Source organism: Phyllopteryx taeniolatus, chromosome 4 (assembly GCF_024500385.1).
Source record: "Phyllopteryx taeniolatus isolate TA_2022b chromosome 4, UOR_Ptae_1.2, whole genome shotgun sequence".
NCBI classification, from domain to species: Eukaryota; Metazoa; Chordata; class Actinopteri; order Syngnathiformes; family Syngnathidae; genus Phyllopteryx; species Phyllopteryx taeniolatus.
The window spans coordinates 16,052,539-16,076,589 of NC_084505.1; the positions used below are offsets into that span (position 1 = coordinate 16,052,539).

The 24,051-nt window shown below is 41.7% G+C and overlaps 1 protein-coding gene across 5 annotated transcripts; it reads left to right on the forward strand.

The window, feature by feature from the left end:
• Positions 1-2,403: 2,403 nt before the first annotated feature.
• pcdh10a (protocadherin 10a) lies at positions 2,404-24,051 on the forward strand. 5 transcript variants are annotated; one of them, XM_061769947.1, is made up of 6 exons: positions 2,404-5,472; positions 6,841-6,899; positions 7,512-7,618; positions 21,054-21,214; positions 21,283-21,437; positions 23,016-24,051. In XM_061769947.1, the coding sequence occupies exons 1-5, from the start codon at positions 2,926-2,928 to the stop codon at positions 21,400-21,402; spliced, it is 2,994 nt and encodes a 997-aa protein (XP_061625931.1). In that variant the 5' UTR covers positions 2,404-2,925; the 3' UTR covers positions 21,403-21,437; positions 23,016-24,051. The 5 variants fall into 5 exon arrangements, with proteins under 5 accessions (XP_061625931.1, XP_061625929.1, XP_061625933.1 ...); XM_061769945.1 differs by having other exon boundaries at positions 21,054-21,437; XM_061769949.1 differs by lacking the exon at positions 21,283-21,437.

Below are 24,051 nucleotides of genomic sequence, written 5' to 3' on the forward strand. Positions count from 1 at the left end.
AAATCCCGGCCCCGCCTGTGTGGAGTTTGCATGTTCTCCCCGTGACTTGATGGGTTTTCTCCGGGCACTCCGGTTTCCTCCCACATCCCAAAAACATGCGTGGTAGGTTGATTGAGGACTCTAAATTGCCCGTAGGTGTGAATGTGAATCGTTCAATTTTAATAAAAATTTTAACTACATAAAAGTTTAAAAACACAGTTATCAAGACAAAATGCAAATTGATTGTACTAAAAAGTCAAATACAACTGAACTGTATTTAGAAACTGGTTCTTTCACCTACCACTAAAGGGAGCCCGCATCCAAATAACGGTACTAGTACCATACTTTCTGAATCACTGATGTACACAATCACGCCTCTTAGTTTGTTATTCATGCATCTACGAGTGCATTACAGTACTGTAAATTACAGTTATATGACTTTCAATGGTGCACTTGCCATTACTTTACCATGACGTCGACCACCGTTTATTGTCCTATCTCGTCTATGTCTGCTCGGGATTTAGTGATCTATCTATCTATCTATCTATCTATCTATCTAAAGTCACAAATTGCTGTCTATATGAGTACAAATGTTTTCTGAGCCTAAAAAGGGTACAGGTATGTTTCAAAGTCTCTCCTTATATATCATCATGTGCATGCACCCATGAAATGTTTGCCCTGCTTTTATCTCCTCACTGTAGAAAAGCCATTAGTGACACACTGTTATTTCGGGTCAATTCTGTCAGTATCTGTGTCCGCAGCATTTATTTTATTTCCTTCCATCTTAACCAGGACTTTGCTGAAGTGTTCGTGTGGCTCAAAGGAAAACTACGAGTTGAAAATAACTGGCGAAAAAAAATACTTGGATGGCGGACTTTCGGGGCTCCAGCTCGCCCGTGACCCTGGACTGAGTAAGTGGTCGAAAATGGATGGGAGAAAATGAGCAAACACAAGGGGGCGACGTTGGTCTCTACAATTGCTTGAGAGCGAGAGAGAGAGAGAGAGAGAAAGAGAGAGCGAGAGGGAGAGAGAGAGAGAGAGAGAGAGCGCGAGCGAGTGAGGGAGAGATAGCGAGAGCTTTGAGATCCTACTTCAGTGTCAGCTCGATTCAGTCACACAGCTCTGGCTCAGACATGGGTGAAAATTTATCGAACGTCTGTTCTTTGTTTCTTCTGACTTGCGTGGCTAGATGCAGAATCGTTGTTTAATCCACTCCACAATGGGCACGTCGCTTTGCATTATAGTCTATATTGTTGTGCGCCGTCTATTACATTTGGATTTAGAGACTTATGCTAATTAATTCCAATTACACCCATTTTCATCGTCTTTGTTATCGCCGTCTCAAAAAATGCGCACAAGTACCACCTCAATTATTTATGCCCCCATCGGAAACCACCCATTTAAAAAATTTGCATATTTAATCTATTCATTGTGAATTAAATTAGCACATGATGCAACTGCACATACAGTGAAGGCCAGCATGTGAGGAGACTTAATGATAAAAAAGTGGAAGATAGGGGAACTAATAGACTCCAAGCTATTAGCATCACGGTGGGACTAAAGCAGAATGCTTCATTAAACTGAATTAAAGCAACCCATGTGTGATCGTGTTCTGATGGGAAACCCGTTTGGTGACGACTCCCAAACAACATGCAATCGAACTTTATACAGAACATGTAACCATTGAGCCCTGAGTTATGGTCCCAAGAAGGGCAAAGGAGGCACTGTCTTCAGTCGGTGTGTGTGTGTGTGTGTGTGTGTGTGTGTGTGTGTGTGTGTGTGTGTGTGTGTATATATATATATATATATATATATATATATATATATATATATATATATATATATATATATATATATATATATATATGTGTGTGTGTGTGTGTGTGTGTGTGTGTGTGTGTGTGTGTGTATATATATATATATACTGTATGGCTCATGTAGCTATTAAGTTCCAGAGACCACTGCAATAAATACATTTTAAAAAAGAAAAGAAATGCTGGAATAATTGCACCGCTGGCTGCTGGTAACGTTCCAACGTCTTTTTGTAAAATTTTAAGCGACCGACAGTATAATTACAACAGGTAGCCAACATAACATTTTGGAGCAAAAAAAGCATTCCCTCGACAGAGTGCGTTCAGCCCCGTTGGTTCCTTCCAATCATCTCTATTATTGTAGTCTGTTATTTCAACGAATGTGTAAAACATTGAATTTCCCTGTTACCGCCGAGGCTTTGCCTGGAGGAGAAGAGGGGAAGAGATGAGGAGCGCAACTGCGCTTAACTGGTTTTGTTAAGAGGCTCGAGCGTGAGCGCTGGCTGGCATCGCGGAGCCCCAATCAGGGGGCATTACGCGCCGTCCTTGAGCTCACCATTGGCTGGTGGGGAAAGAAGCTGTGCGCAAAACCAACCCGCAGCTCACAGTCGCTTGACAGAAGCCGAGCAGAGAACAGCATCCGCTTTGAGCGCACGGACACACCGATTACATTCACGTAGAGAGGTTGAGGAAAAAGCCCTGCTATTCGTCACAGTCTAGAAATTGTAGATATTTTTCCTCTCCCCATCCCCTCTACAAGCCAGGACTTGCTTACTTTGTCGTGTGACGTTTTGTGAAGAAGGGGACAGTGGGTTTTTTTTCTGCGCACAGGAAGTGTTTGCTATGCACCCTGGCTCCAGCCCGACGCCAAAAACTTACAACCCGGTGCAGAATTGATTAAAACAGATGGCTGTGCTTCACACATCGCAAACGACTAGATGTTACACTTACCCAAGTCAAAGGAGGGGAATTTCACAAACGGAAACCTTTGTTTTCCTTTTAATCTTACTGCCATTTTTAAGGCAGATAACTTGGGAAATGCGCGCTGCTTGTAAAAAATAAGGAATAAGAGCTTTTTTTTTTTTTTAACTTTTTTTTTTTTTCTTGAAGTGCACTTCGCAGGGAGGGAGCAGACATGATTCGGTTGCTTTTTCTGGTCTCCATCCTGGATGGTGCGCTCTCTCAGCTCCGCTACTCCGTGGCAGAGGAGCAGGAGCCCGGGACCGTGGTTGGGAATATCGCGGAGGATTTGGGGCTGGACATGACCAAACTTTCCGCTCGCCGCTTCCAGACTGTGCCTAGTTCACGGACACCCTATCTAGAAATGAATTTAGAAAACGGCGCGCTCGTGGTGAGGGAGAAAATTGACCGAGAAGAAATCTGCAAGCAGACCATCCCGTGCCTAATGCACTTGGAAGTGTTTTTGGAGAACCCGTTGGAACTCTTTCGCGTGGAGATCGAAGTGCTGGACATCAACGACAATCCACCCAGTTTTCCCGAGCCGGACATTTCGGTGGAGATATCCGAGAGCGCCATCCCCGGGACGCGCTTCCCAGTGGAGAACGCCTTCGACCCGGACGTTGGCGCAAACGCTCTCAGCACATACGCCATCACCAATAATAACCATTTTTACCTGGACGTGCAGACTCAAAGCGACGGGAACAAGTTCGCCGAGCTCGTGCTGGAGAAGCCTCTGGACAGGGAGCAGCAAGCGGTTCACCGCTACGTGCTCACCGCCGTGGACGGGGGAAACCCGCAGCGCACCGGGACCGCGCTCCTGGTGGTGAAAGTTCTCGACTCCAACGACAACGCGCCCACATTCGACCAGTCCGTCTACACGGTGAACTTACGGGAAAACTCCCCCGTGGGCACCCAAGTCATTCAGCTCAACGCCACTGACGTCGACGAGGGGCAAAACGGGGAAATTATTTATTCATTCAGCAACCACAATACCCCGCGGATTAAAGACTTATTCAGCATCGATGCCAGGACGGGTAGGATAGAGGTGGCGGGTGTGGTGGACTACGAGGAGAGCAACACGCACCAGATTTACGTGCAAGCCAAAGATTTGGGGGCGAACGCCGTGCCCGCTCATTGCAAAGTGCTCGTGAAACTGCTGGACGCGAACGATAACACTCCAGAGATCGGCTTCAGCACTGTGACCGAGTCCGTGAGCGAGCAGGACGCCCCGGGCACAGTCATCGCACTTTTCAGCGTCTCGGATCGGGACTCGGGCGAGAACGGTTTAATGAGCTGCGAGATCCTGGGAGATGTCCCTTTCAAGCTGAAGTCGTCTTTCAAAAACTACTACACTATCGTGACGGACGGCCCGCTGGACCGAGAGACGACGGAGTCCTACACGATCACAGTGGTGGCGAAAGATAAGGGCCAGCCCGCTCTTGCCGCCAGCAAGTCCATTAAAGTGCACGTCTCTGATGACAATGACAACGCGCCCCGTTTTACGCAGGTGCTTTATGACGTGTATGTGACTGAGAATAATGTGCCCGGGGCTTTCATTCACGCTGTGAGCGCTTTAGACCCTGATATCGGCCAGAACGCTCTTATTACTTACTCCATATTGGAGTGTGACATCCAGGGCATGTCTGTGGACACTTATGTTTCCATAAATCAGGACACCGGTTACCTTTACGCACTGCGCTCTTTCGATTATGAGCAGCTCAAAGAGTTTAGCTTCATGGTCCAGGCTAAGGACACAGGAACACCTGAGCTTTTCTCAAATGCCACTGTGAATGTTATAATAGTGGACCAAAATGATAACGCCCCAACTGTCATAGCACCCATTGGTAAAAACGGCACGGCGAAGGAGCCCCTGCCACGCACTGCTGAGCCTGGCTACCTTGTGACACGCATCGTGGCCATGGATGCGGATGATGGCGAGAATGCACGGCTGTCTTACAGCATCTTGCGGGGCAACGAGATGGGCATGTTTCGTATGGACTGGAGGACAGGCGAGCTGAGGACCGCCCGCCGGATCGCTCTCAAGCGGGACTCTCAGGGCCATTATGACCTACTAATAGAAGTGAGGGACCACGGACAGCCCCCCCTGTCATCCTCGGCCAGTGTGAGTGTGATATTAGTGGACAGTGTGGTCGAAGGTCGCGGTGGGGATCGTGGCTCCGCCTCGAAGGCAAAGGAAACCTCTCTTGACCTGACGCTCATTCTGATCATAGCCCTCGGCTCCGTGTCCTTTATCTTCCTCTTGGCTATGATTGTCTTGGCCGTGCGCTGCCAAAAGGACAAGAAACTCAACCTGTACACCTGCCTGTTGGCCGGTGACTGTTGCATGTGTTGCAGCTCCTGCTGTAGCAGGCACGCTCGAGGCCGCAAGCAGAAGAAGCTCAGCAAGTCAGACATCATGTTGGTTCAGAGTACCAATGTGACATCAGGTGTTGGGCCTGTGGGGCAGGTGCCCGTGGAGGAGTCTGGAGTGGGGAGTGTGGGAGGGGGATTTGGCTCCCACCACCACCAGAACCAGAACTCGTACTGCTACCAAGTGTGTCTGACACCAGAGTCTGCCAAAACTGATCTGATGTTCCTAAAACCATGCAGTCCCTCCCGAAGCACTGATACGGATCACACCAACCCGTGTGGCGCCTTAGTTACTGGTTACAGCGACCAACAACCAGACATCATATCCAACGGCAGCATTCTTTCCAGTGAGGTAAAAAAACAAAACAAAACAAAAACAGCATGATTTTTCTTCCCACGACAAGACGCATGAAAATGTTAACATTTAACACTATCATATAGGCAGAAATAAATATCCAACCATGTGTTTCATGTTTTCTATTCAAGCCATGTCAAACCAAAGTCCTTCCACAGATGGAAATTGTATTGAATGACTGTTTAGCTTTGTGGCCTTTAATCATTGTCATGCCTAATGGTGATTAAACATGTCAATTGTTAACTCTCATGTGGCCGCAGACAAAGTTCATATGAGTATTTTTCCAGTCAGACTACATCTTTGAGTCTTTAAAGTATGGTTTATATTATTTTAAGTATCATTTTATTTGCTTTGATAGGAATGGTTTGACCTCCAATGCACAGACAGACCATGCATGTTTTGCGTATAGTGTGTATATATTGTGTAATTGCAAGGGCATTTGAAGTTAATTTGCAGTAGAGATCATCTACATAGTCAGTTTTATTCATAGAAATTACAGTACAGAGAATCTTCATTTCTTAGAATTTTTGTAGAAAAAAAAAAGCCAAGAACTAGACTCTCTGTGTGAAAGATGATATAGATCTAATAATGTCCGTTTCTTCAATCAGAATCAGAATCATCTTTATCATGTCCAAAAAACACACAAGGAATTTGTCTCCGGTAGTTGGAGCTGCTCTAGTACAACAACAGACAGTCAATTGACAGAGAACACTTTTGAGACATAAAGACATTGACAAAAAAAAAAACTGTCACTGAGCAGTAAAGGGCTGCTAGTTATCTGGTAATGCCGGTACATTTTTTTTTTTTTTTCAAGGAATGATTCATATACATATATATATATATGTATATATATATATAGATGACCAAAATATAATGAAGCGGCAAACATTAGGAGAAAAAAGATAAGTGAGTTGGTGGCCCCATTTTGTGCTCAGCCTGTACGTTTTGCACCGGAGAGCTTCGAGGACTTGAAGCTTTTTTGTTGATTGCAGTGTGGCTGGAGTTTTGCCAGACAGCCAGTCACAGTCTTGCCTTTGCTGTGCTTTAAGTATTCTCTGCACGACCCAGCATGGCAGCAGCGTGAACAAAGGTTGTTCAGTCCCAGCGTAGGTTGGCTCAATCATTTACACATTCAATCGCCTCCTAACCCACTCTCCACTGCTCTCTTCTCACCCAGTCATTAAGTGGATCTGTGCGTGCAAGTGGATGCATTCAACATCCGTCGTTTTTGTGCCACTGCAAAAATAGTTTTTAACTCTTCTACGCTAATGTATGCATTTAAACCTGTGTTTCTCGAATGGTTGTATTCACCTGTGTGTCTATTTGTAGTTGAGATGATCTGATTTGTTTTTATGGGTTTTCTAGAATAAACATCAACGCGCGGAACTCAGCTACCTGGTGGACAGACCAAGACGTGTTAACAGGTAGCGAAAAGCACACATTGTCTCTCTTGCGCACTTATACTCACTTTCACACACACACACACACACACACACACACACACACACACACTGGATATTAACAATATGCTGAGGTAGGCGAACCACATAACCATTCACTGTCAGAGGACCGCTAACATCCAGCTGGCCAACGGGAACCACACTCTATTCACAGATCTATAAAACTGAATACTACACCCATCAGTATTAGTCTTGTGGATTCTACATCATTAATTGTGGCTCTGAGAGGCTACATGGTTCCCAATGTGTCCGTAATGTAGCTCTTCAATTTGGCACCAGTCCCATAACTGGCAGAGCGGTGCCTATTAAAGCTCTAAGACTGGATTTCATTACATGCCATGTGTAACATCCAATTTAGAATCGTGATGGCCGCCGTGACGGTATTAATGCAGCTATGCGTTGGCGGGCTCTGATTCTCTTGTCGTCTCTCTCTCTCTTGCTCTCTCTCTCTCTCTCTTTCTCTCTCTCTCCCCCGACTTTGTTCTGTCACTTGCACTCTCCTGGCCTTTCAATTAATGAAATATTTTCGTTCTCCTATCCCTCTGTTACCAACTATATTCTGCCTCTCTCCTCCAGTTCGGCATTCCAAGAAGCAGACATCGTGAGCTCAAAAGACAGCGGTCACGGAGATAGCGAACAAGGCGACAGTGACCATGATGCCACGAACCGGGGCCACTCTGCCAGTGAGTTCTTCTAATCATAATCATAGATATCTTGCAGAATAATGTGTTTGTGCATGAGATGTGAATTGAGCTGACTGGGGACTTTTTAATATTTGACTAAGACTGCTCTGACTACATTGTTAGCTGGCTTCCAAGACCAGCGCCAAAAGGTGTTGATTGCATTCTGTATAGAAGGTGAAAAGAGAGATTATTTGGCAAAAGTTTTCTTTGCTTCCCCTCACTCCCCTCTGGTGTTCCGCTGAGTGGTACCGAAAGGACAGCGACTCATTGGTGAGGAAGTGAGGCCTGCAGTTCTTTCCTGGCATTAATCAATAAATTCACTCAAGTGAAAGGCAAAGGCACAGAAGATAAAGTGACATAATGAGATGCATTCAATCAGGTATATTAATTTTTGCATCCCATTTTTATATAAGTCAGCCAATCAACACTGTAAGAAATAGGATTATGGTCTATATCTTGTCCCTTGAATCGTTAAAAGAAAAACATGATTATGTTTGGGCCCCAAGGTAATTGTGGTTTTTTTTGGATAATTTTTAACTGATTGTAATCCCTCAGGGGGAAATTGAAACTCACACTCAGGTGTGTCTTTTTGTGTTGCGCACCACACATGGAACCAAATCACACACATGCAGGCATGCAAGGAGAGAGGTAATAATGTAAGGATGTTTGCAAACTGTGCTGCAGCACTTGAGCGGGCTTGCTCAAAGGCACCTTGGCTGTAGCTAGGAAACAGACGTGTGCAATATAAATAGACTAAGAAAATAAGGTAAAATAAGAAACGATTAGAAAAAAGATAAAAATACTTATTTGCAGTTGTGAATGTGTGCAAAGTTGCAAATGCAGCAAGGATTTGAATACAAATGCCAGAGGCTTGAATTGCACATAATATTTACATGATTTCCATGATCCTTTGTACTTGAAAAGTGTTCATCATGCAGGGATGAAGAGGCATGGGAGTGTGCGGGGTGATGCTGGGGCTACAGAGCACTGTTCAAGTTTAATTTGTATTATTTACAAAATAGATAAACATATTCCGATTTAATTTATTTACTGCCGCATCCCTTTTCTTTGGTTTACAGTGTTGAAGATTCATTTTTTGTAGACACAGCTTACCATAGCAGTCATCTTGTTTATGCAAACATTCGATTAGGTGTGTACCTGTTTATTGATCCAAGTGGAGTCAGACAAAAAGAGGAGCAACGGAAAATCAGATTTCATATTGAACTGCCCTCTTCCTTTGAGGTTTCACTTCACACAACTCATATTAGACCTCCGTCAAGACCTAAATCTGCCAAATATCATATCAGTGCTGGAAATATAAACTCGACTTCTTTGGATCTGTGTTGTGGGACAGTGAACAGTACTCATTAGGCTCTCTGGCATTCGACATTCTTTATCACCTGAGGCGATACAGAGAGCCATATATGCGCCACTGATAGTTTAAGTCTCAGCTCTTGCTTATCAAATATTTGAGGAAGGTCACACTGTGTAAACGAGAAAGGCAGCAGTTGAGATTTTAAATATTTGACACTTTATACAGCTGTCGACAGTTCTACTAAAAAAAGCAGGAAAAAAGAACTTCAGAAAAGGGATGACAGCATTTATGACATGCTGTCTTGATATGCATATTCAATGTTGATTAGGAAGACAGTTTTATCACTTTCCTGTTTGGAATGTTGAATGGCAACTAAAAGAGAGCTAAATTGTAAAGAAATTAGAGTATACTCAGCTCCAGTTTGGCTCTGACAATGTTCATTTGGCACTGGTCTGAGAACATACAGTACAGTTTCTTTACTCCGTATTTTATTTCATACATTAACACTTTTCCTTGTGTTAGATTTTTAAGTGAACAGATGACCACTCCAAGGGAGGTAATAGCACATTAGTGGTATTTTCAAATATGGAGGCAGTGTGTGTTTGTGGAGAGGTATGCCAATAAAATACCAGTAAGGTATATGTATTTTTTATTTCTTTATTTTATTTTATTTTTTGTATTTCATGTGTTATTTTATGTGTTATGCTCCCCATATAGTTATGTGGTCTATCCATCCTTCCAATCTCTTAACCGCTTATCCTCACTAGGGTCATGCGCGTGCTGGCGCCTGTCCCATCTGACTTCGGGCAAGAGGCGGTGTACACCCTGAATCGGTCGCCAGCCAACCACAGGGCACATAGAAACAAACAATAATTCGCACTCACATTCACACCTACGGGCAATTTAGAGTCTTCAATCAACCTACCACGCATGTTTTTGGGATGTGGGAGGAAACCGGAGTAGCCGGAGAAAACCCCCACAGGCATGGGGAGAACATGCAAACTTCGCACAAATGGAACCAAAACCAAGAAATTAAATAGGGAATTTAGGGAGTTTGATGTTTTTCCATGTATGGACCATGTAAGGCACATAAATCTAAGTTACTGTATTTTCACGACCATAAGGCACACTTAAAAGTCGTAAATTTTCTCCAAAATGGACGGGGTGCCTTGTAATGCGGCGCGCCTTATGTGTGCACCGAGTTCCAAAATCTATAAATGTTGTTGTGTGATGAGCGCTCCGCTTGACTGAGTGGGAGCATTTCCTGCCGACACGCTGCTTATACAGAGGTAAAGCGGCGTGTCTGAGGACAGCATGCGGACGTAAAGGGGGAAGGGTGCGCGTGAAGGAGGACGCTAAAGGCACGCCCCCAGTAGGTATATAGCGCCGGTCAAGCCAGCCTCCACTCGTAAAGTAGCAATCAAGCCAGCCGCCCCTAATTTTTGTTCGTACTAGGCATTACGGTAATAAATCGCCAACTCGCGGCGAAAGCCACCTTCAAAATAAAAGCTTCCCAATAATACGGACGGCAATGCTCTTCGGTTAAGGAATGCAACCAGCAAGGTAAATTTGAATATTGAGATGCATTAAAACATTTAGTTTTATTAGTTTTCGGAGACTTTTATTTTGAAATACAATATCAGATCTTCATCAAACCTCTTTTAGTGGAGTCGTTGGTGGTCTGTCACACAGATCTGGACTTGTCTTGCGATACCAATGGGATTATGTTAGGGTGGCTTTGGCTCAGTAGGTAGAACAGGTTCGAATCCCTGCTACGACTGTCCGCATGTCGAAGTGTCCTTGGTCAAGACACTGAACCCTAATTTGCTCCCAGTGGGCCTGGCAGTGCCTCGCATGGCAGCAGTCGCCCATTGGTTTATGAATGTGTGTGTGAATGTGAGGCTTTGTAAAGCGCTTTGGGCACTCTGATGATGTAGATAAAGTGCTATATATAAGTGCAGTCCATTTACCATTTATTTTTCAAAAGATATCAAATAAACAAAATTTTTTAACGTATCTCAAGATTCAAATTAACTTTGCTGGTTGCATTCCTTAACCGAAGAGCACTGACGTCCGTATTATTGGGAAGCTTTTATTTTGAAGGTGGCTTTCACTGCAAGTTGGTGACCTATTTCCATAATGCCTAGTACGAACAAATTTAGGGGCAGCTGGCTTGACTGCTACTTTACGAGTGGAGGCTGCCTTGACCGCAGTCGAAAACTGCACCGACGAAGAGACACGCTTACGAAGTACAATTTAAACTGCAAGCTATCAGTTACACGTAGAAAGATGGGAATCGAGCAGCCGCGAGAGAATTCAAGATCAACAAATCCATGGTTCGCAAGTGGAGGAAGCAGGAAAACGAGCTTCGCCAAGTCAAGAAGACGAAGCTGAGTTTCCGCGGAAAAAAAAGAACAACAAAACGCGGAAACAAGGCGAGGTGGCCCAAGTTGGAAGACCAACTCGAGCAATGGATTAATGAACTCCAACCGCTGGACATCGGTGTAAATAGGGCGTTCAAAGTGAAGTGAGCGGCGTGGGAGCGATGGATGACAGATGGCGAACACAGCTTTACTAAGACGAGGAGGCAGCGCCAGGCGAGTTACGCCACAATTTGTGAATGGATTGTGGATGCTTGGGCTAACGTGTCTGCTTGCACGGTTGTTCGAGCTTTCGTAAAAGCCGGCATCATTTCTGAGGAGGCGCACGGCAACGAGACTGACTCAAACCTGGCGTGTTTGATTGAAAACTTGTTAAATACTTCAATAAAGTACAACCGAACTCAGTTTTGCTCCCGCTGCCTTTTTAAAAACATTGTTTTCGCGTGCATGCGTGCTACCCTATGTTTTAAGATAGCGTATGTTTTACCATGCCTGCGCCCAATAATACGGTGCGCCTTATGCATGTGTTAAATACAGAAATAGACCCCGTAACTGAGACTCCGCCTTTTAATACGGTGCGCCCCAATGGTCGTGAAAATACGGTACTTTTATGTGAGTTTTTGCACTCTCTCAAGAGACAGTATGCAGGAATTAAAATGGAATTATCCTCTAAAAGGCATATATTTATTTTGTTGTCTTTGATATTGCCTGGAACTCTACATACTATACAGTGGACCCCTGCTATTCGTGGGGGAACCTGACTACGAATATCAATTGACGCTACCCTAAATGTGATCATAACTATGTTTTTTAATAGTTTAGATTACCATAAATATACTACAAACTGTGATCCCAAAATACTTTAATACCATTTAAGACACTTAGAAACATCTTAAAAAATTGCTGTAACCCTTATTAAAAAGAGTAAACTGCTTACAGCTAAGCATGCACAGTCACAGTCATGCACAGCAACACATTAAGCATTTCCGATGGAAAGGTTTGGATACGTACCAGTTTCCACTTGTCCGTATGTTCAAAGCTACTGGGACGTCATCTGATGGAAAAATAACCTCATTCTTTAAATGTGTGATAACGTGGGATTATGTAATTGGTATATTCAATAGTTCAGTGTTGGTACTTTTCAAGGTCAAAATTTCATCAAATGTTTTTACCTTTTAATTAAAGACGAAGGGATACTGTAGCTCCTCCCCCCAACACTGTGGTGTGCCACTGTGTTCCGCACCAACTCGATTTTGAGTTTCTAGATGTTTCCCATGTTGTCACTTTGTGTTTTAGCTTAGCTACCACACTTCCCACGCTGACTCTCAATCACAAATCTAGCATGGCTGCTGTTAGATTTCTAATTGGATGAGCAATTGTGTGCAGGCAAAATATTCGTCTAGACACACACCAGCCTTCGGCCGGGGATGACTGGTTAAACGGATGTTTGGTTCAGCGGACAACTAGTTTGATGGTTTTTTTTGGGTGTGGGTACAGCTAACAGTGTTTGTTGTCTCAGTTACAGAGATGCTACAATAAAATGTTTGTGAATCTCAGTAAGTCATTGGCTAGGAGCAGAGCGAAGGAACGTGTGTATAGGCATTATTCTGCCTTCTGCCTTCCACCGCGGAAGCTAGGTTGAGCGGACAACTAGTTTGATGTTTTTTGTGTGGTTACGGTCGACAGTAACAGCTTGCTGTCTCAATTAAAGAGATACTACAAAACATTAAATAGCAGGAATACTATAGACAGTATTTGGCCACGAAACTAAAAAACTGATGTTTTTTTCCACATGACAGAAAATCTTGAATAGGTGAGTTTTTACGCGAATAACATGATAGGTTAAAAAAAAGTCTGCAAATAGGTTAGGATTGGCAAAGAAAAACCCTTCGTAAAGGCAAGAGATACAATCGCATTGGTAGCAGACTAGACCATTGATACAAAATCCTCCAGGAATCCTTATATACATCGGTTGCAGGGCTGTGGACCGTATATCGTGTGGGTAGGAATCGGTTACCTGAGGCTTTATGAATTTCTTCTCGTAAAACAAGCGTGAGAGTTCTTGCGCTGTGCTCGGCAGGTAACGTTATGTTTACAACCAAACACAGCAGTGGTGGATACTAGCGACACTACTAGTTTAACTATATTTCTCCGTAGCGTCACTTTTTCAAAATCAAATAGATTTTCAGTATGTGAGCTCCTTTCGTGGTCACAGCAATAGCAAAGTAGCGTTCCCCCATCAGTTTTAAACATTGAATGCAACGTCACGTTACGGACCTTATATCAAGTCCGCCATCGACGAAATGTGCGCCGCAGATTTTTAACATGCAGACAATATGGCAAAGGTAGGTACATCTCTTGTAACTCACCAAACTAATGCTTCTTCTCGAGTCCTTGCGGTCTACTTATACGTACGTGTTGGTACTGTGTAACCCTAAAAAGAACCTTCTGAGAGGAGACAAATCCAGGTATGTCCCAAAGCTGACAACAATCACCAGTTAAATATTATTCGTGCAGAGTTTGCGAGGAGAAAAACTTTAAAATTGTTGTATTCTTGTGGTCTATTTAAATTATTATTAATAATAATAATTAAAAGAATATATACGAAAGTATATATATTACAGTGCCATAAAGCAACAATGCTCAGGATTAAGTGATCTTTTACATGTTTGAAAATAGGGTTAGACAAATGTCATTTTATAGAATTGGGTTAAGTCAAGTCAAGGTTCTTTATGATTAAGACGTGTGCAAATGCAAATTAACTATCACATTTTTTCTGGACCGAATCAAATCGAGAATCGTATCTAATTGTTCCGTCTGTAAATATATCGTTTTTGAATTGAATCGATACCCGGGTATCTAGATATGTATAGAATCAGCCTCATGCCAGAGGTTCCCAACTCCAGAATAGGTGAATTCATGAATGCTGAATTGCAAATATGTGATCGTCCAGTGTAATTTGCTTCTTGACCTTACATTGATCTTTTCATCTAAAGTGCTGAGTAAAGCTCAGTCAACAACAGTACTGTATACAATTACATCTACTTGTTTAATGTGGGCAGTGTGTGTTGGTTAACATCCTTTTGTGCTGAGCTAAAACCAGCATAGACCTCCCATCAGTTTTGTGTATTTCTCCAGAATTTGTCTGCTTAAGCAAATTTGCCAGTGTGTATACATCCAAACGGCTATATGACGCACATTTGTGGCAGAGTATCAGCCTTCATTCTGTTTTCCTCACACGTTGGATCTCCGCAACACTTGGCTGAGCAGTAATTCATTTCTGAAGCCTTTGCATAGAAATTATCAAAGGGGGTTTAGAGGCAGGTTGTCCTCATAGGACCGCACATCACAATGTCCCTTTTGGTATGTTTCAGATTAGTTAAAATCAGATGAAAACCATCTGCAGTTGGCATATTATCAACCAGACCTGTATTTGCTAATCGCTCAGCCACCCTTCTGACACGTTCGAAAATAAGGCAACTGATGTTGTTTTAAATCAAAGGGACTGTGCCTGTGAGGTTATCTCCAGATGCTTTTTATAAGTGTGCAAATAGCTTTCCTGAAAGCAGTGTGTCTGGAGTGAAACACTGCTTTGTCAGGATCCGAAGCACAAATGACTGACTGCCACACCCTTATCTAGCCCACACCCTCATTCAGGTTGTTTTATTCTAATAAGGTGCTGTCTTCTCTCTGCATTATGCCCCTTGTCTGCCTAATAGGAAATTGAGTGAACAAGCAAAAAAAAGGCATTTCAGACACGGATGCTGAGATCTGTGAGACGGTAGGGAGAGCAGAAATTATCGTCATGATGACATTTTCGTGAGAACAAATGCCATGACAAATGAGGCAATTAAATCATTGTGGCAGGGGTGTATGATGATTTGATGATTATGAATTAGTAGCAGGCATCATGTTTCCCTGTCAGTGATCTGTCAAAGGCATTTAGCAAACATACTTCTGTAACCACCTTTGCTCACACCCAGGACACAAATTCTCGTAGGGAATATAGGGAATAATATTGTAATATAAAAGTATATAGTGTTACTGTGGAATAGTAGTATTTTGCATGATATCTTTACAGCCATTTAGAGTAACCCAAAATCAGCTGGGATAGGCGCTAGCTCACCCCAACCCCAATGAGAGCAAGTGGTATAGAAAAAGGATGGATGGATAGTCGTTTAAAAAATCTTTAATTGAAAAGATAATTCTTATTTTGCAACAACTTGAGCTATGACAACTTTGGGAAAGTTGTATTGATTTCATTAAAAAGTATCCAGCACATGTTGCTGCATCCAAATAACACACAAACCAGAGATCAATAACCAGTGGTCACCCAGAGGCTGTACAGGAAGGTGGGATATTAATCAACCAGGCAGCGCATGGGCAAGCAGCCATCTCGACTCTCCATCAAAACATTTAGTAGCTGCCTCTGCGAGGCTCACAACAATTTCTGTGTCTGTCATTGCTGCGTAGGTGGCAGCCATCTTGCTCTGTTTTTGCCCTGGGAGGTCTGTGGTTTACTCATCAATGGGCAGCCCGTGCAAGGAAGCTTTGCTGTTCCCCTGCCATTTTAATCTGAGTATCCACACAGTGCATTGAAACATGTGTGTCATTTATCCCCTCACAATTTGTTTTCGCTCATTTTCTTCAGCCTCCACTTGCTGATTGTATGTCAGGCAGCACAATTAGTCAAATCACTCCAACATGGGATTTCTGAAACGTGCACCGATGTAATGAAAAACAAAACATTCAGGGGGGGAAATGTGCTGATGGCTTATTAGAAAGTGGATTGTGTTTTCCTTGTGTAGCATTGTTTACCCCCTTGCATGTGTTCGAGTTTGCATGCTTGTGTGTGTGTGTGTGTGTGTTTGCCTGCCGGATGAGGTCATGATGAGGGAGAGCGCTGTTGGCAGGGACTGTCATTGCCACTCACTGTTTTGGTTGTTGTTTGCTTCCTGCCCGAGGAAGTGAAGGTGCTTCATGAGGCTCAACAGCCACTGGGTGTCATGCGCACATGGTCCGTCTGTCTGTTCGCTTCCAAGCATTTACATAACTTGGCATATGAGTACTTTTAAGCCTGTGTGTTTGCAAACATATGTGTTGATGTCGCTGTTGGTTAAGCGCAAGCTGACAGGCAAAGACCTTTCTCAAGTTGCCGAGTCTTTGCAAACTATGTTTACCCATCTTCTCCAGAGTACAATACCCCATTGTTGCCTTTGATTTGATTAACACTGATGTACTTTAAGATGAATGAGCATTGTGACTGTCGACCACTTATTTTCACAATGACCCAGAGAAGATTAGAATACCGAAGAGCAACATAGGCAAATGTCAACAAATCATCAAAAGGCCAAATGCCAATCGTTACTTTAGTTGCCCCTGCATATATGTTTTTTTGCAGTAGCAGTGTTACAGGATTAAATAATAATAATAAGTAGTAATATTGAAAGGATAAAATTAAACTTCTAATATGTATGAAATTGTCATATATACATAGTAATATGGACAGTACTATTTTAATTATTTTAATGTTTTTTATGCAAATTAGATCATATTTGAAAACCAATAAAAGTGTATTTACTCGTATATAAACTTTCCACTTCTGTACAGTATGTATTTAACCACTTTTCTTGCTCCATCTGTGGTGTCCCCCTGTCAATTTTTTGGCCATTGCTCTCGCCATCTGTGTTTTCCGGGGTCCTTCTCTCTGCTCCTGCAGCTTCTCTGCCTTTGCTGCCCCGGAAATCTGTGCCTCGCATTTCTATTTGGCCCACGCTGTTGATTGTCTGGGAGCCTTGTGTCTCATCTGACTTCATGGTCACTGCGGTCGCATTGCCTGCCTTACTCCCGTTGTGTCCTGAATTAGAAGCATTATTACATCAACACAAGGCACACAAAAACAAGGGCCAGCTTCAGCTATGACCAGTTGATAGTGGTACTTACATGAGCATAGATGATATTTATAGTTGGAATTAGATTCAGATTTCATTTTAAATTTAAAAGTAACTCAAATTAAATGTTCAACGTTGTCATATAATGCTCATTGTCATGTGAGAGGTTACTTATGTGTAAAAAAATATCACAAATAGTGAGATGGAGATTATCAAAGCTAATGGTGGGACAAGAAGCAGGTCGCCAGTCAGTCACAGGGCTGACACATATATACATTCCCTCTACCATTCACATCTGTTGCCAATTTAGAAGCTTCAGTTAATCTAACATGCACATTTTTGAACTGTGGGAGGAAACCTGGATACTCGAAATAAACCCTCGCAAGCATGGGTAGACCAAGCGAAAAGGTCCGAGTTACCGCTGGATGTTTTTATATCACACACAAAAAATACATTTTGCTGCGCAATGTGAATTTAAGAAATAAAACAGTAGGTCATTCATTTTTAAGTGAAATGGCTTATATTTTCTTGTGTATTCATAATTTATCTTTAACTAAGCAAAAATGAAATTTGTCCGAATACCATTTTGGTAGGATAACCAAATATTGAAATATTCAAGAGCTGCAGCCCTAATAGTCAGTATATCAAATCCAAACTACGAACTATGAGTTTTCCACTTAACTGTGGGCCAAACTATCAAGCAACACATCAACAAAGAGATCCTGCGGTTTTTGCTTCAGTCAGTGCGCGAGAAGCGGGGAGAGTTGCGGCAGGAATACTCATGGCTGCTTTGCCATGACAACGTGCATGGATGACATCAAGATGGCCGTGACAACTGAGCTGCCGAGGAGCCCAGAAGAATCCTTCCTGGAGTGCTTCAAGGAGTGGCAGAGATGGCTGGGAAAGTGCGCGAGACTCCAGGTTGATTACTTCGAAGGGAAATTGGAATTTACTGTTTCTATTGTGACACCAGGCCTGGAACTCTGTTGCAAAAGCTTTTCCTTGTCATTTTCATTGTCGTGAATGACACATTATACAAACACAACAGAAACAATGACTTCTCTACTTTCGTAGTCTTTCAGCCCCCCCCCCCCAAAAAAAAAAAACACTCTTAACCAGAGGTGGGTAGTAACGTGTTACATTTACTCTGTTACATTTAGTCAAGTAACATTTTCGATAAACTGTACTTGTCAGAGTACTTTAAATGAACTGTACTTTTTACTTTTACTTGAGTATTTATGTGAAGAAGGATTGATACTTTTACTCCGTTACAATGATCGACATGCCATTCGCTACTTTTATTTATCCATTCTTGTGTGTGTTTTTAGACTTTTCTTTGACTTCCGCAATGGGCGCCCATTGCACCAATCAAACGAGATCACTTATGTCATTTGACTCTAATTCACCAATCAGACGACACAAGGCAGTCACATGACTGCGCACGTAGCCTTCGCGAGCCAATCAAAATGGCTCATTTTGGGGGGGGGGAAAAACAGCCGCACGACCAAAAAACAACAGCTTTGTCATGCAGCTCTTTAATTGTGACTGCCCAAACTTGGACATTTCAGCCCACTTCTAACTTGAGAAAACACTTTGTCGTAAGATGTTTTTGCTGTTGTTTTGATCGTGGATGTGGCAAAATTAGCACACACACAATCACTAAGTCTGTTCAGCAAACAGCTTCTTCATCAAGTCAATTGAAGTCAATAAAGCAAATAGTGTTTCTGTAGGTCCCAATGCATGTGTTTTTGTTTTTTTGGCAGTTAAAAATTTAAATGGTGGCAGGTGCGTGTCGACTACCATTTATAATTTTTTTTAATTTGATGTTCATGCTCTGATTTAAAAAATAAAATAAAATCTGAAGTTACTGACAAATTACTCTTTACTTGAGTAGTTTTTTCATTGAGTACTTTCTTATGCTTACTCAAGTAAATGTTTGGATGACTACTTTTTACTTTTACTTGAGTCATATTATTCTCAAGTAACGGTACTCTTACTTGAGTACAATATTTGGCTACTCTACCCACCTCTGCTCTTAACACACCATACCACAGGATAATTGGTCAAGATAATCTTTCAGTGACATTCAACAATCAGGCCTTTGCTGACTTTGATCAGAAAAGAGGAAAATTGCTCAAATTAAGCCCCATATGTGTGTGTTTACCCAGCTTTAGCTGTAATTTATTGTTAGACAGCAATGATTTGTTATTGTCTATTGTAATTTTTGAAGGTGAACCACACAACTCTTTATAGGTACCTGATTCTAAATGACACAAAATAACTGAAAGAATGTTTAAAATGGACAGAAAAACATAGTAGAGTACTGTATTAACCAACAAATTATGGAGGTAGGGTCAGACAAAAACAAAAACAAAAAAAAACTTTATGGAAAATATAAACACCCACAATGACGACACACATTGTCAGAAAAAGGGCAAAAAGATAGTGAGAGCACTGGTCTCAAGCACAACACTATCCTGAAATGTTCCCATCTCTTCACACAATAAAAATAATACAGTGCTTTTCCTGTCTGTTCTTATTCATTTATTACTGTTTAAAGGATATCAAATTGTTGTGATAGGTGCACAGCACACAATAGCAGTATTATCCTGTCTAAGTAAACATAAGTGAAATAGAAAATTTGACAAGGTGCATTTAATGACATATCCCGCTCTCTCTGTGCTTTCTTTGTTCATGTTGGGTAAATATAATTTACAGTAAGATGGTCAGATATTTTGAGAATCATTTTTTCTCCCCTCGCAAGAGGAAAGGTAAAGAGGAAAAACAAAAATTTTTAAAGTTACCCATTTATACCATCATGGTAATTTTTTGTTATTTACTTGATGTGTTAAGTCATTGTCTGACTATTTTACTTGTTATTGCCTAACATTTGGAGTACTCTGCTTGGTTTTATCTTATCACGCAAATATTTATTTTTATGCACTAACTGGTCAAACTATTAGGTACACCTGCACTGTGGATAATAATGCTATATACTAGAGGTCACTAGTCACATTGTTCACAAGGGTACATTTCTGCAACTGCGGGCTCTTTGACAGAAAGCCATTTTGGCCTTGGGGGAATGGCGAGTGGAAGGGTTGTAGATGGCCCCCTTTTCTTTCTCTCACTATCCCTTTGCCTTCCTCCTCCCTGATGTAAGCCCTCAACCTCCTGTCTCCTTCTTTGATCACACTATTCTATTGCTTTTCCACATTTAACCAGCTACATTGGAAAACATGAAGAAACATAAATCCAATCTGCACAGGAGAAAATTGGCTGCAGGGTGTAATTGTTATGATGGCTCTGTTCATGTTTCTTTTCCTTCATTTATTCCCTTTTATAATCTCGCTCATACACTTATCCCGCCATCCCCCTCTCTTTATTCTCTCTAAGAGAGTGCAATTAACATAACTGAAATCCCTTTCATGCATCTTCTTTTATTATATCATTTCCCATGTTAATATAATCTTTTTTTTATGTGGATGTTTTGTTTTTGGCAGTAACCCTATGTCAATTACAGACTGTCTGGTTGTATAGGGATGATTGACATTGAAGAGCAAGTCGGCAGTTATGTAAATACTTTGCTTTTCGTGTCACATTTCTTCAGATAATTGTAGTTTTTGTTTAAGGGTGGTAGTGCAGTTGTGTGTTTTAAGATGGTGATGCTTGGAGGGGTATATTTTTTAAATGCTGCCTCACTTTGATTGCACATTTAATACAAAATGAATGAGGTTTAGAGGCAAACTGTCCCTTTGAAGAATAGTTTTACTGCACTTTAACTTCTTGTGACATGAATGATAAATCATTTTCAGCTTACACTCTTCTATTTGTATTTTCACTGACTGCAGGTGCTGATCTGTTCTCCAACTGCACAGAGGAGTGCAAGGCCCTGGGTCATTCTGACCGCTGCTGGATGCCATCCTTTGTCCCATCTGATGCACGCCAGGGGCCAGACTACCGCAGCAACCTCCATGTCCCCGGAATGGACGCTACATTGCCAGACACTGAGGTACCCTCGTCTGTCAACCTCTCCGACCAAGTCGCCTTGACATCGTCCACCGCTTCGTCCAACGATAGGTCATTCTTCACCTTTGGCAAGGATGGTCAAAGGTCACAGTCACACAACAACCTTCACCATCACCTCCATCCCCAACAGCAGCAGTACAGCTCCAGCACGCTAGAGAGGAAAGAGTATGATAGGGGGACCCTTCCGTACAAATCCACTTTTTTCTGTGAGTATCAGTATGAAAAATCCAGAGGACCTTTTGACTTTGGTCAGGTCCAGTACAGATACTAAAAGAGGAACTGCTGAATATACCTCTTTCTGATCTGGACTATAAACTTTTAGTTCTCCTGTTTTTAAGGAGCTTCAAAGTGCAACTTTAGCTTGTTGTATTGTTCTTTTGTAATTTGTTTTTATCAAATGTAAAATGTAATCCATTATTGCTTTCCCCCATTTTCTCCAATATCGACTGAAATAGACTTCCCCAGTGCTCTTAAATACTGTCTGTAATTATGTGACATAAAAAAATAATAATAATTAAATAAAAAAGAATAAGAAGATGAATTGGACTCCCTGAATCTGCTGTGGCCCATTTGTCTCCCTCCCACCCTCTGTAAATTCCCCCTGTAAAAGTCTTGCCAAGCTATCTTCAATTTTTTTTAAATCTGATGCCCATACATATAAAGGTCATCAACATCAAGCTCACCTCATGATTTTATTTGTTTCATTGTCTCACACATCTATCCTAATGCTGTTTATTGTTTATTGATTCGAATCCATAGAAAGAATTAGCTGTACCACTTTATTCTGGAAAAGAATGAGTTCCGTGTGTAGACAAGCATGCTGACAAACATTAGTCAAAAATCTTAAATTAGGAAGGTTGAGCTGCATACATCATATTGATATCAATTGGAACAATAAAAGGGAATTTCCAGCTCCAAAGAGTTCTACAGCATTCATTAGGAGACGATAACAAATCATTTCCGCGCTCCCACATAGCATGAATAATCTATTAGCTCTAAGAGTAGAGAATGGATTCAACATACACTCAGTAGAGAGGTCATTTCCAATCAAGTCACGAGCATGTACACTGCCATCCTCCATGAAACTGCCTGCTGACTGTGGGCTGTCTCTCAGGTAAAGAATTGTTTGTGACTTACCAAAGTGTGCCAAGCAACTTCTCAACAGTACAACAATTGCCTGTGTGGAAAAATCATTGCTATTTAGCCTTAAGGTGCAATAACCTGCTCTTAATATAACAGGCTGCTCATCTCTTCTGCTTCACAGTGTAATGATAAATGTGCAATATAAAAATATATTTTATACCCTTTTGATTTGTGGTTTTATTTTAATTTTGGTCTTTTCAAATAAACGGGCTTCATTATGGCACAGCAGAAGTTGTGATGTTCAGCATGGTGCAAAGACAAGGGGAACAACTCCAGAGGTTGATGCTATGCTAAGATTGTGTCATAGCTAAAATAGCTTCATAGCTACGATACATCTAGCTTTATACTGTATATCGATATCATTTTTATTGACCCATTAATAGATAATGACACAATTTTTGTACTGTGTGTTTTCTACATAATGCAGACATCAAATTTTAAGTATTCATCGTCACCGTTTTTAAATCCCATTCCTTAGGTTTAGTATTACACACTGTGGAGGAGCGTTTATGGTGTATAAATATCTTCACAAACAGTCCTTTGTGGCATGTATCCTTCAACGAGCTGTATTTGTAGCCGTAATAGAAACGCCGCATGGGAAATAGTGTCATTTGTCTTAATGACTGTTCTCTGTCTTACAGCCCACAAGAGGATTTGCTAGCTCATTCCATGTGGACCTGTCAGAGACAGCGTGAAGTTCAGTAATAGACCACCAACACTGATGATAGAGACCTCAAACTAAGACTAAATAAACAGAAACCTGGACAACAACAACTTTGGATAAATGCCATTTTCTCGGGTGGCAAACTATAACAAAGCCTCGGCTTTGGTTGCCAAAAAGAGGTGAGGAGAATTAAATACTGAGTAGCTGTCAAACTTTCATTTTCTGAGGAGCATTCCAAGGCCTTATTCCTCTCAGCAGGACTGAGATCTGGGCTTGAAACAGTCTTGATCTTGTGGAGATTTTAAAGTTATCAGCAAAGGAAAGAGAAGTAGTGAAACAGGAATACAAGAGAGCATGAAGGACCTGTTCATCCACAGAGGTGGTTTTGGACTCTAGAGAGCTGTGTGTGCCTGTTTACATACATAAAGCGTTATCAACTTGGACCAATGTCATGTGGAGCCCTTTAGCTATTTCTATGGTAACCAGTGAGCCAACTGTACAGAAACTATGTGGGTATATATAATGAGTGACATACAATGTGAAATGTGTATAGCAGGTGCTATACAGGTACAGTAATTGATGGCACAGAAAAAAAGGACGCAGAGAACTGACTACAAATTCTGTATTTCTGTTTCTGACTGACTGTCTTATGTAACTTTTTCATTTCAGTTCTTTCTGTGTGGTTCACATGTGGAGAAATACAGTTGCATACGTATTACAACATATAGTTGCAAACAGTAACGTGGAGGGTCAGTCCTCTTCTGGATGGCTTTTTACTACAGAAAACGAGATGAAAGGTCATGTTTAGTATTACGAGAATGTTCTAACTTTTGAACCAGTAATGATTAATGAAAGTGAAGTGATAAATTACCAGGATGCGATTCTTTTAACGCCCTTGGCCTATACAGAAACAATCAGACAGATTCAGTGGTTTTTATCATGCGTGAAGTGTTTACTGTGCTATTTTAAAAAGCTTTTAAATTAATATATATCTATTCATGTAATAACTATAT